Genomic DNA, 12,983 nt, shown 5'->3' with positions numbered 1-12,983 from the left:
TAAAAATATCACAGCAGCCCCCACTGATAAGAATGTGAAATGTTGCATAATCACAGATTAGTGCACATTGGACCCTTGAGTGAAGCGTAATCAATAAGTACATTAATGTAGGGCCTTGTTTACCTTTTATAACCACATACAGCAACATAAAATGCATATAAAACCCAACTTTGATCTATGACAAACAAAGCAAAAATGTAAGTGATAAGGAGTGAAGTGTGAATGGATTTGTGTGGATGCTGAATGAAGAGATTCATTAAACAGCAGAAGTGTAGGCCAAAAAGACTATTATTTGTATATGCATTACGTGCCCTACAGTCACTTTCAATAACCAACAGAAAGAATAGGGATGCAATTTATTTTTCTTCAAATTCAAGCATATGCTTATGTTGTGTTACACCTGAAGCGGCCCACCTAATTTACAGAAACAAAATGGTACCATTAGAATCATTTCATCAGGATAACTCTGCATGAGAAATCAGGACATTTTTTTTTGTTTTTTGCAAGGTACTGTAATTTGTAAATTTTTGCACATTACAAAAAGTTTCCTGGAAAAAACTTAAATATGGTATAAAACATAGAACATAGAAGTACATTATATTAGAAAGTATAAAGAAAAGCTGCTGAAATGAAAGTAATGCTACGCAAAACAAAGATGTCCATGCGTAATTAATAATAGGCTCACTATACTGAGGTTGGTGGCAGGATGGCGAGACTAGCTCAAGGTGATGAAACGGAGATGACAACCTTTCTAAATCCATTATTGTTGAAAGGTCACATCTGCTGCTTTGAGACTTTGAAGCAAGGGGCCCATATGACATTGTATCAAGTCACTAATCCCCTGTAGATCATATTCCAAAATTAGGAAGCTCATCTGTATCTTGTACATCAGAGAATCAGTTGACCTCCACTAAGCTAAATACCAATTCACCAGCCATTCCATTGCCAATGTTGAAGGACTTCATTTAAGAAACTCTTCTGTTTTTAATTTAATACTGCTTTCATTAAATAATTTGATTTCAAAAATCACTTCCATGAAGAGGACACACTCCAATCTCTGTATGTCCAGTCATATGTTTGAAACTGTCTCATGTAATTACCTTCGAGATGCAAAGCTTCCCAAAAAGATATGGACATGAAACATATTCAGAAAAATATTCACAATTTATTTTTTCCTCACTGGAAATCAAATTTATGTCGATTGAAAAATTGGGCAGCAAACGCTTTCATTTTCTAAGAGATTTTGTTTGAATGGAACATGTTGGCTACCATTTTCTCCAAAGTTACAAGCGGATAGCTTTGCGGATTTCCGATCTTTACACTTACAAGATATGCCATCTGTGCTTGTACCATGACTGGGAACCACCCCTGCCCATTTCATTGCTTTCGATAAATCCCCACTATAACTGCCATTGTGTGACATTTTGTTCCGCCCACTGTGTCGTACCTCTTCTTCTTTCATGATATTGCAAATACTCACTCCTTATTCAATGCTAGAGCTTTCATACATGCCCTATTTATTGTCCACTTGGATATAGTAACCCTTAAAAACTGGTTACTTTCCCTCTCTCCTTTGCAATCTATTTTAGACACTAAATATAGAAAATGCATTGCTATAAACAATTCTAAATGCAATCTACTCCACACCTTCCAATGCCTCCCACTGGCTTAACGATCCCACTCAGCAATATACATAGGAATTACCAACAAGTGACAACACTAAATTGCAGCCAAAATAAAAGATAAGACAGATCCAACTCACAAGCAAAGTAGTTAATCAAGATCAGAACCAACTCTAATACCATCCTAACCCGTTACTAGTTTCAAATATTTGGGCATATGTTGACTCCCATTTAACATTTGGGTTGCACATTGATACCCCGACATCCAAAAACTATGCCAAATTTGGTGTACTTTGTATGGAGGTTGTGGCACCTCCCCCAGAGCTCACGTCAACTCCCCCTTTTTAATGGTGGATTGTCTCATCTTGCTGCAGGTAATGACTCTATTATGGTTCTTCCCCCTCATACAGAGGTATTGGGAACAAATGCAGTGTAGTGTAGGACTTGCACTTATTATGGTTTACCTTGACGTTTGGTGTGCAAGCTTATGATGTTTTGGCCAAAAATTCTAACTAAAAAAACATATTTTATTATTAGCATTAGCATTGTTATTAGTACTGAAGCATCATTTCTTGTAATTATTACCATGTATGTTTTGTCATTTGGATGTAGCACTGGGCACCCCCTGTGTTTTCCTATATTCATGTGCCACAGCCCAGTTGCACTCTATGTGGCATTACATATAGTCAAGATTAGGAGGGTGTGGGCGTTTGAGCTTGCTGGGTTTGTGTGTTCAACTCTAATACCATCCTAACCCGTTACTAGTTTCAAATATTTGGGCATATGTTGACTCCCATTTAACATTTGGGTTGCACATTGATACCCCGACATCCAAAAACTATGCCAAATTTGGTGTACTTTATAGGAACAAATCCTCCCTAAGTCTTCTGATCAGAAAGCGTATCGCACACCAGATGCTAATGCCAATTATAGACTATGGGGACATATTATATGGCACTGCACCCCAAACCCACCTTAGGAAACTTGATACCCTCTCAATTCAATATGCCGTTTTGTCCTCCAATGCAACTACAATACACATCACTGCGAAATGCTCAAATAACTAGATTGGTCATCACTTGAGTCTAGATGCAAAGTTCACCTTTCCCGTCTTGCCTTCAAATACTTTCTGGGCAAGCTACCCGTCTATCTGAACAAGCTCCTCACCCCTACCACATGCAGCACTTATCACCTGAGATCTAACTCCAAATGATTGTTAATGGTCCCAAGGTTCAGCAAAGTATCCGGCCGCTCCTCCTTCTCTTACCGTGCACCCCAAAACTGGAACAACCTACCGGAGACTCTCACAGCCGCCACCAGTCTAAGTTCTTTCAAAACTAAAGCTGTCTCAAGTTTTATCTGGTCTGTAACTGTTACATACGCCTATAATATATACTATCTTTAACAGTGCATGCAATGTCTTGTATATAATGTAAACCTTGTTCACTTAATGTATCTATTGTGATGTCTCCGTCACAGCGTAGGATCTTGTGTCCCAGATTAAGACAGGAAACGTATTTCTCCTTATGGGGTTTATTTACAAGGATAAAATACACTAGCAGGCCCACCGTCCCTTCAAGTCAAAACAAAATCATAAAATAAACTTCTACTCCTCTTAGGAGACTAACTACGCATTCAGCTTCAACCCTTACTACCTGGATGGGCAGCTAAGCTGGTTACCACCCCAAACAGATACTATTATGGCTGAGCATATAAAGTCTCTGAACACAGCAATAAAGGGTTTTGGTTATCTGTTACTCCAGGGTTTGGAGCAGACGTCCCCGCTTCAGCACGGTCTTGCGTCCTTCCTTCCAAGGGGAGTTCAGCCCCACGAAAGCTCAAAGTATCTCTCCTCTGTAAGTCCAATGTTAAGGGCTGGACATCCCTGCTTCAGCACGGTCTCGCATCCTTCCTCCTCTTCCTCGGATTAAGACCCAGGCAGTCCCAGCACACTCCGCGACCACCAGTGGGGCTAACCCACTGTGCCAGCCTCTTTAGCTGGGTAGCACTTTCTATCTCTCCCCTTCTCTGGGGGAAAATCAGTATCTCTCACTCAGCATGGCAGCTTCCTGTGTCTGCCTTAAAACACTTCCTTGTTCATTCAGACCAGCTGATAAGCTGCACCTGAGGTAGCTTATTCAGGGGAAATTAACTCCATATACACTGGAAAGTCCCATAGCTGCTCTATTCCAGCACCTAGAGACAGTGATCGTATCACACTATTTGTCATCATAACTCTATGCCCAGGACATACTAGAAAACGAAAGGTAACTCTCAATGAATTACTTCCTGGTAAAACATTTAATAAATAACATTTTATTTAAGTGCTATATAGTTGCCGTTAGCCACTTGGTCACTCTAAGGCTGAGGACCCGCTGCGGTTGGCGGCGCGCGCGGCCGCGTCACTCACCAGCTCGTGACTTCCTCCTGAGCTGGCCCCAGTCCCTCCTCACTGCAAGGCGCACTACGCGCTGTGATGCGTCAGGTGCCAGAGGATGCAAGAGGATTGTGATCCCGAGCGGTGCCGCGTCACGTGGTGCGCTGGTGAGCCTATCAGCACCGGGGGCTGTACTTTCCTGGAGCTGTCAGAGCTTCCCCCACCTCCAAAAGGTGGTGGTGGGGGGGGGGGGGGGAGGAGGGGAAGTGTGTATGTATGTATATATGTATGTATATATATATATATATATATGTGTGTGTGTTTTGCACGGTGTATCCTCCCCCTCCTCTCTCACACACACCCCCCTCTCCTGCGGACCCACACCCACCCCTCTCCCCAGGTTCAATGGCCGCCGCCCCCCCCCTCGCCGAAAAAAGTTCACTGCAGACCGCAGATCGCGGTGCAGTGACTTGCACGCGCCGCCGGCAAGCAAGGCGGCCGTGTGCAGCGGGTCCTCAGCCTAATAAAATGTCAGCAAGCTTGCTCAAATGGGATGTGCCCGTCTGATTTTATTTGTGGTAGCAATTAATACAGCACTTTTGCATGGTGGAGCACCCCAACCTTGATTTTCCTATGTAACATCGTTTCTCCCTTTGTTTGTGTCCTGTACATCCTGTGCACTAGGTCTATATTTTGTTAACACTCCATCCCAGGACACCTTTGCTACCATCCTAATGTTTGTTTCAACGTTTGCAATAAATTCAAGGGCGTTTGGCCTCAATTTCAAACATCCTAACTTTGCACAAGAAATACCACAAAACTTGATCATATGAACCGTTTGTACTGTATGTCACAGAGGAGAGAACACTAGCAACATGCTACTCAAGAAATTCTTTACTTCCCACAATCAAAAAATGTCAGCAATTCAAATCTGCGGTGTGATCAGGACCTCGCTATAAAAGCAGACTCTTCCTCTTTCAGCGGTATTTCTCCATACCGGAAAATTGTGTATATGTATATACACACGGGACTGTAACTCTCCCTCACGTCTTCATTCAACACCCTGCCTGATTTCTGGCCTCTCTCGTCACTCTGTCCTCACATTTGATAGCCTTTCTCAGTCCCTTATCTTTGAGGGGGTGTCAGCAGAAACATCCCTAATCGAACGTGTCACTTGAAATTCCCCAAGAAAGCACTCACGGTACATACCCACCATTGCCCTTATAATACTGCCATTAACCGCTCTACCACATGTGGCCCCACTGCATCCTATTGGAAGTGTGTACCTCACCAGAATTGCCTACATTGTAGATATGTTTGCCATGTCTTGTTCTTAGGTGGTGTCAACAAACTGAAAGTAAACCTAAAAACATCTCTATTTTCAGCTGTAACAAGTTCGGATGGCGGAAACTTTTGCATACATTGGCAAATCTGGGACAGCTGTTGAATAGTTCCCTATGTCATACTTCACTTCCTCAGGCACCACCAACCATGAACTTAGCTGTGGGTTGATGACTCAGATACGAGCGATCGCACTGCACTCGTATGTTAACAGTCATTGACTTGAATGGCATTCTCCCAAATGTAATGCGGCCACCCTCATCAGTTTCATGAATGTTCCCCTTTGAGAGCACTTATGACCCGACCCCCCCCCCCCCCCCCGTTGAGTAAATTCTCCAACATTTACGTAAAACAAAACGAGAGAATTAAACATTCTTTGACCCAGCAGATTGGCAAACAGCTCTCTCTCCATCAAACCTGTCGCTGCTTTGCCAAGACCTTAACAAAATATATCACAATATAACTAATTTGACTGTTATAGATAAGCAAATAGCATACCTTATCTCAGGAGGCAGTTGAAATAACTTGCTATATATCCATTCATCTTGTGTGACCGATTTGTATGCCACATCATTAAATCCAAAGTAAGGATCCTTCAAAAAATAAAGTTGCACAATAAATTAAATACTGGCCAGTGTAAAGCATTAAAAATACCAATAAAACGTTAAAGGATCAAATGACAATATAACATTGACATGGTCTCTCTTAAAAGTAAACATAAATCAAACAGTAAAACATGTTAATTTGTGAGAGAGAAAGAGTAATGGGATTATATAGGACTACCGCAAAGGGAAAATAATTAAACCTAAGAAAAGTCTTCTATTGCAGGTACTGACTAACAACTGAATTTAAAAGTGAATTATTCAGATTTCCTAGTGTTTTGGTTTTCTTTGCTATCAGATAGAACGTGGATAGCTAGAAACACATTTTTCCCTGCGTTAGAAAAGTCAGAGAATGTAACATTTTGATCGTTTATTTTGATTTACATCCTTTGATGTGATGTAGTGGAAAGAAATCCACACCACATGCAAACAAAATGTAATTGAATCCCAGTTCTCGGGCTCTGAACCAAAGTCACACTATTGACAGAATTAGAGAATATATCCCCACGGTCTTGTATACATTTCACAGAAATATTGCAGGCCTCATGCCTATGTTTTCCTTCAATGACACACAGGGCCAAAGGCCGACTTACAAACAAACAGAACAGTGTGTGATAGATAGATAGGATAGACAGATAATTATGTGTCTAGTACACTTACTTCCTATTCTTACTGCAAGAAACCACTTCCTCTTTTCTTTTTAGAATTATTTTACAAAAGACCAGATACTTTTTTTTAGGTCAGTAAAAAGTACAATAGAATAATTATTCATATATAGTAGTCTGAAAATGTACCAATGAGTAATTAACTAGCTATCTGCGATTATACGGGCCTAAAATTAGATGTTTTCTCCACAAGACCATTTGGGCACTAGAGGGCGCATATGAAACATTGCACAGTTTAAAGAGGCAATCCAAAATGTGTGTAGCCAGGTTCCCTCTGTCTCCCCGGTTCCCCGTTCCTTCCCCCCTTACCTCCGCCAGTGAGAAGGCAGCTGCGGGGGTGAGCGCGTCACCGGAGGCTCCCAGTGACGTCGGAGGCAGGGCACCGCCATCTTTGTTGTGTCCGTGCATGTGCAGACGCGATGCGGCGGCCATTACAGAAAGGGAGGCAGGACTCAGATGGCGCTCCATAGTGCACATGCGCAGTTACGGCTATGCGGCAGCCATTACATGGATGCGCAGTACACATCGCGCACGCAGCCCCAATGATAAAGAGGGCCATGGAGGACTACAAACACCCAGAGTACTTAGGGGCAAACAGGCCAGCAGACGCCAGGAAGCCAAGAGGGCTTGCAGCTTCTCCTGCTGGAGAGATACATTTTGGAGCGCACAGACAGGAAGAAGTCAGTTGGTGCTGAGATAAGGTAGGGGGAGGTAGTGTGTGTAGGGAGCAAGTGGCTCCTACACTAGGCCAGGTTACCCCCCTAGGCCCAACTCACCATTAAGATTGTGGCTGCTCTAGGGAAGGCCCCTGTAGTTAGGGACTTTGCCCTGTTAGCAGTCAGTTTAGTCAGGGACACAGCTGCAGTGCTACGTGCTCTGACAAGAAGGGTCAGCGTTTGAAGGGAATCATTCCCTGCAGAGACAGAGACTGTCTGGGTGCTGAGGTCATCAGAGGGAGACCATTCACCAGGAGGTGGATGCCATCGCTGAGGCTTCGGCGCTGGACAAAGATGGGTCCTCTTCCGTTGTTCTGCGGTACCCGGGTGCAGGAGCCCCGGGCAGGTACAGTCACCAAGTGCACCACCATTACCAAACAGGGACACTTGGGACTCTGGGATATAAGGCGTGGGGTACAAAGCCCTGCGAGGTGACCGGGTAGTTGTGCCATTAGTGTATAGAGTGACACCCTGTTGATGAGATGTGATTGTTATATTGTTATGCTATGCAGTAAACTGTTTTATATATACCTTTGGTGTATAGGTTACTGTATGTGGGTCCTGTGTCAGGGTCATTCTGCCCTTAGAAGCCTACACAGATGGTGGCGCTGTCTATATATTATCGTATTCGTATTGTAATATCGTATAGTATCGTTCCAGAGGATACACCCCAGGCTCACTGGTGGAGGTTAAGGCCTCCTGTGAACCTGACGGGTAAAAGCACCACACACCAGGTAATACATATATATTCCCCTCACGTGCACTCCATCTGTGATTGGGGGGGGGGAGGAGGGGGGGAAGTGTGTTACATTTGGAGGCGCTGCTGAGATCAGAACTGGGGTGCCCTATTAAGTATTCTAAATTGGTGATACTGTTCCAACCACCATGTCTGAGCTCACGCCGCAATACGTGAGCGAACGGGCCTTAGAGCTCCACACGGAGCCCAGCCACGTGGTAGCAGTAGGGAACGTTTCCACACGTGGGCCGATGAGTGAAATCTGGAAAGCCCTAAAGGAACTCCTGGGCCTAGACCAATTGTGGGTGATAGAACATAAGTATGGCCCCCCCTGGTTACTGGGCTGCCGTACTAATGAGGACGGAGCAGGAAATATGCTGGGAAAATGCCCCTCAGACTCTATCAGCCCTAGGAGCCCCACCAGAAGGCTATCCCCTTGTATATGCAAAGAGCACTAGTGTAGTTAACAGAACTGTGATCAAAATGGAGGCTCTCTCATCAAGGGAAGTTAACAGTGAGTCACACCTAAAATGGCGTCTCCCACCAAGTCCGGAGAGCGCACGTGCTGCTGGCCGCAAGGCTGTACAAAATTGTGTTGCAACAACTTGTCCGGGTATGGCGCGAAAGCTAGAGCCCCGCCCCCACGATGTGAGTGGCTCAGTGCAGAGCCAGAACCACTCATTGATAGAGTGTGCCCCTCTGAATTCCACCAGGGGGAGAGAGCACAGTGAGCTTCAATCAGTAACTCCTGTCCCCCCTAAGAGAGGTATCGGATGCCGCGAAACACACCCTCAGCTGCATGGAGTCTGGCGGACAAAGGAAGAGAACGTATCCTTTCTTTTGTGCCCGTGCTTACAAAAAGACTTGAATATGTCTGGTGGTATGAACTTTAACCCCTTTAAGTTACCGACAGAATACTGGATGGCAAAGGTGGATGAAGAGGGGTGCATCCAATGTTGCAGTCCCAATTGTGATTTTCCAAGTGGCAAAGTGACCTGTGGACCCCAGTGTGCCTGCTGTGGGGCACCGTTCCTGATTCCCAAGCTGCTGCGGCCTACGGAATCCACCAAGAAAGAAGCGGTTGACTTCAATACTGGGCCGGTCAATGCAGGTAATCAACTTACCCCCTCACAGAAGTTTCGGAGGGCCCGAGCACTCTAACCACGGTTCCAGATCCGGTCCCAGAGCCGAAACCCGCAGCGAAAGATGCGACTAGCCTCTCTACTGGGGGTGATCGGTGCTGTTAACCAATCTACCTCAACCATTGAGGTTTAGGAGGGCCTGTGTGTCCTAACCCCGGTTCCAGACAACTCTAGAACCCGTTCCAGAGCCAGAAATACAGATGGTGGAACCAACTAAGGGTAAGGTGACTGCACAGGGAGAATGGGGATCGCTACCTCTGATGCCGCAGGAATAGGACTGCTTCATGCCAATTGCCAGCTGTGAATGCGAGGTGCCCCGACGCTGTTCCCCTGTGGAGGTGTCCCTACCCCCATCCTTGTCTACTGATGACAGCAGCCAACCAGCCGGGTGATGCGCCAGCCGGCGGACCACCCAAGTGAAGCTGACGCATTTACTGCGGACTCTGCTGTGGATCCGTGTGCCCTACAACGGCCAGTCCGGCCTACCACGATGGTACCATAGGTCCTAGGCTTGGGACCAGTACCTACCGACAAAAAGGGTGAGATGACTGCCCCAGGGGTGTCGGGTGTGAGCTCCCAGGTGACCGCGGAGCATGGTAGCTCCTTAAGCATGGCCACCAGGGCGATTGGCTCGCCTCGGCATCGCGTCCTGGTGAAGGTGTCCCCCCTAGAAGATGGCTGTCCAGTGGTACGTGTGGATCAGTGTCCACAGACTACCCGCCAAGTGGAAAGAAACTTCTGCCCCATCGCGGTGCCCAGTGAAGCAGAGATGGTACCTGACAGCGTTCCAGTTGAACTGATACCCGTCAGCAGCCAGCAGAACAGTGAGACACAAACCCTTTACTCCCTGCAGGATGCGATGGTGGTATCCGGTGAAGAGGTCCTGCTCAGCGCTTACTTCTACGCAAAGGACCACCAAGCTCATCTGTCTCAAGATGCGGATCTCGTGATCTATCCAGAAGACGTCCCATCTGAAGCCACTGCTGGAGCGGACAAAGATTGTGCTGTGACCGCTCTGGTAATTATTGCCTCCTTTATGCGCAACATGGAGCGCTCTACCCACCATGTGGTGGGCAGAGGAAAAGGTCAGGGCCTCCCTTTCTATCGCATATGTGATGCGGATGGGCATTTAAAGGTCTGGTCAAGAGACACCGTTCTGTTGCTTCCACCAGGGGGAGGAAGTAGTGTGGAACCAGTGACTGTTGCACCCGATCATGAGTTCCAAGAGACTAACCAGGCGGAGGCTCACAAAGGTCAAAGTGAGGTACCCTCACATGATCAGTTAGGGGCACCCCACTACGGGTCTCAGCAAACAGCCAACACTCAGCTGGCCTCGAGTATCACTGTTGTGAGTATGTTATGTACCATTGATGTTAGAGTACCTATGGTAAGTTTTACATATCATGCTCTACATATAGTTATACAATAAAAATGCAAATGTGATGCTGTCCTCCAAGCGGGGTCGTTGGTATTTCCACCAGGGGGAGAATGTATCCAGGTCCCCCCCCCCCTGGCTCCCCGTTTCTTCCCCCCTTACCTCCGCCAGTGAGAAGGCAGCTGTGGGAGCGAGCGCGTTGCCGGAGGCTCCCGGCGACGTCAGAGGCAGGGCGCCGCCATCTTTGTTGTGTCCGTGCCTGCGGAGGCGTGCGCATGCGCAGACGCGATGCGGCGGCCATTACAGAAAGGAAGGCAGGACCCAGATGGCGCTCTGTAGTGCAGGGATCCCTAGAAGTCACGCACGCGCAGTTACGGCAATGTGGCAGCCATTACATGGATGCACAATACACATTGCGCACGCGGCCCCAATGATAAAGAGGGCCATGGAGGACTACAACACCCAGAGTACTTAGGGGCAGACATGCCATCGGACACCAAGGAGCCAATAGGGCTTGCAGCTTCTCCTGCTGGAGAGATACATTTTGGCGCGCACAGACAGGAAGAAGTCAGTTGGTGCTGAGATAAGGTAGGGGGAGGTAGTGTGTGTAGGGAGCAAGTGGCTCCTACACTAGGCCAGGTTACCCCCCTAGGCCCAACTCACCATTAAGATTGTGACTGCTCTAGGAAGGCCCCTGCAGTAAGGGGACTTTGCCCTGTTAGCGGTCAGTTTAGTCAAGGACACAGCTGCAGTGCTGCGTGCTCCGACAAGAAGTGTCAGCGTTGGAAGGGAATCATTCTCTGCAGTAGCAGAGACTGTCTGGGTGGTGTGGTCATCAGAGGGAGACCATCCACCAGGAGGTGGACGCCATCGCTGAGGCTTCGGCGCTGGACACAGACGGGTCCTCTTCCGTTCTGCAGTACCCGGGTGCAAGAGCCCTGGGCAGGTACAGTCACCAAGTGCACCACCACTACCGGTACCAAACAGGCACTGATCACGCCTAAGGGGTGGGTTGCGGAACTCTTGGGACACAAGGTGTGGGGCACAAAGCCCTGCAAGGTGACTGGGTAGTTGTGCCATTAGTGTATAGAGGGACACCCTGTTGATGAGATGTGATTGTTATATTGTTATGCTATGCAGTAAACTGTTTTATATATACCTTTGGTGTATTGGTTACTGTATGTGGGTCCTGTGTCAGAGCCATTCTGCCCTTAGAATCCTACACAGGTGGAGGCGCTGTCTATATATGAGTATCGTTCCAGAGGATACACCCCAGGCTCTCACTGGTGGAGGTTCAGGCCTCCTGTGACAGGTAAAAGCACCACACCTGGTAATACATATAGATTCCCCTCAGAAGCACTATATCTGTGATTTGTGGAGTGTGTTACAAATTATTATTTTTTAAGATTGAAGCAGGGGGTCTTTGAGGATGAACACCGTTAATTTCAGCTCCATGGAGCCTCTGCTTCCAGAGATACTTACCTTCGAATTAGGTGCCGGTAGCCGCTCTCCTCGGCCACCAGAGTTTACAATATGTCCGCAGTTTTAAAAAGATATCAGGCCCTGCGAATCAGTCTCAACAAAGGCACCAGTCTTTCTCCACCAGTCTTTCCCCCCCCCATTACACAAAATCAGAGTGACCGATTAGAACTTGTCCTGTTGGGTCGGACACCATTCCAGTCATTGGGTGCCAGCGTTATCAACTCTATATACAGTAGTTGGTATGGAAATCCTTTTAGGAAGTGTGGGTGGGACTCATTTAAATATACTTTGCATATTCATTAGCATATCTCTCTGCCGGGTACCTCATGTGTGCTCATTTTTCAGTAGATTAAGGAGGAGTGATACAGGCACCTACTCTTACGAATCAAAGAAAATGTATTGAGCCAAAACGATCCAACGTTTTGGCTGCAGTCAACGTGACGAAGGCTGGTTCATGCAGCCGTAACGTTGAATCCCTTTGGCTCAATACATTTTCTTTGATTTGGAAGACTGTGTGCCTGTATCACTCCTTAATCTACTTCTGGGACTTCAGGATTCCCCAATTTATATGGAGCACCGACTGCTGAGTACATTCTGACTTTTCTCTAGGAGTGCCTGCATTACTCCTCTTGTGCTCGTTTGCACAGACATGGCTCGCCAATTTTATTTCTCTCTCTGTTTTGGTGTGCCGATCAGATTTGGCCTAAAACAACCTGGAACAGGTTCATCCATCTCCACTCAGTCTCAAAGAAGCCTCTACAAAGATACCTGTAAATGAAATCTATAAATACATATAGCAAAACACAAATAATAAATGTATTTTAGAGGAAGCTTTATTCTTTAATTATGGTGATACATAGCCACAAAGTTGGGAGTGGCTGCTCTATGCTATATTTAAAAAATAACTGCGCCTAGCATTCACTCC

The 12,983-nt window shown here is 46.4% G+C and overlaps 1 protein-coding gene across 1 annotated transcript in view; it reads right to left on the bottom strand.

Annotated features, from left to right (window-relative positions):
• MANBA (mannosidase beta) overlaps window positions 1-12,983 on the bottom strand; it is a 74,472-nt gene that overhangs the window by 52,548 nt on the left and 8,941 nt on the right. Inside the window, exon 2 of the mRNA XM_075609043.1 lies at window positions 5,839-5,933. Coding sequence (XP_075465158.1) covers window positions 5,839-5,933 — 95 coding nt within the window. The remainder of the gene's footprint in view (window positions 1-5,838; window positions 5,934-12,983) is intronic.

This window comes from Ascaphus truei, chromosome 1, assembly GCF_040206685.1.
Source record: "Ascaphus truei isolate aAscTru1 chromosome 1, aAscTru1.hap1, whole genome shotgun sequence".
In the NCBI taxonomy this organism is placed as follows: Eukaryota; Metazoa; Chordata; class Amphibia; order Anura; family Ascaphidae; genus Ascaphus; species Ascaphus truei.
Note: the sequence above shows the minus strand (reverse complement) of the source record. Positions and strands in the feature narration are given on the sequence as shown.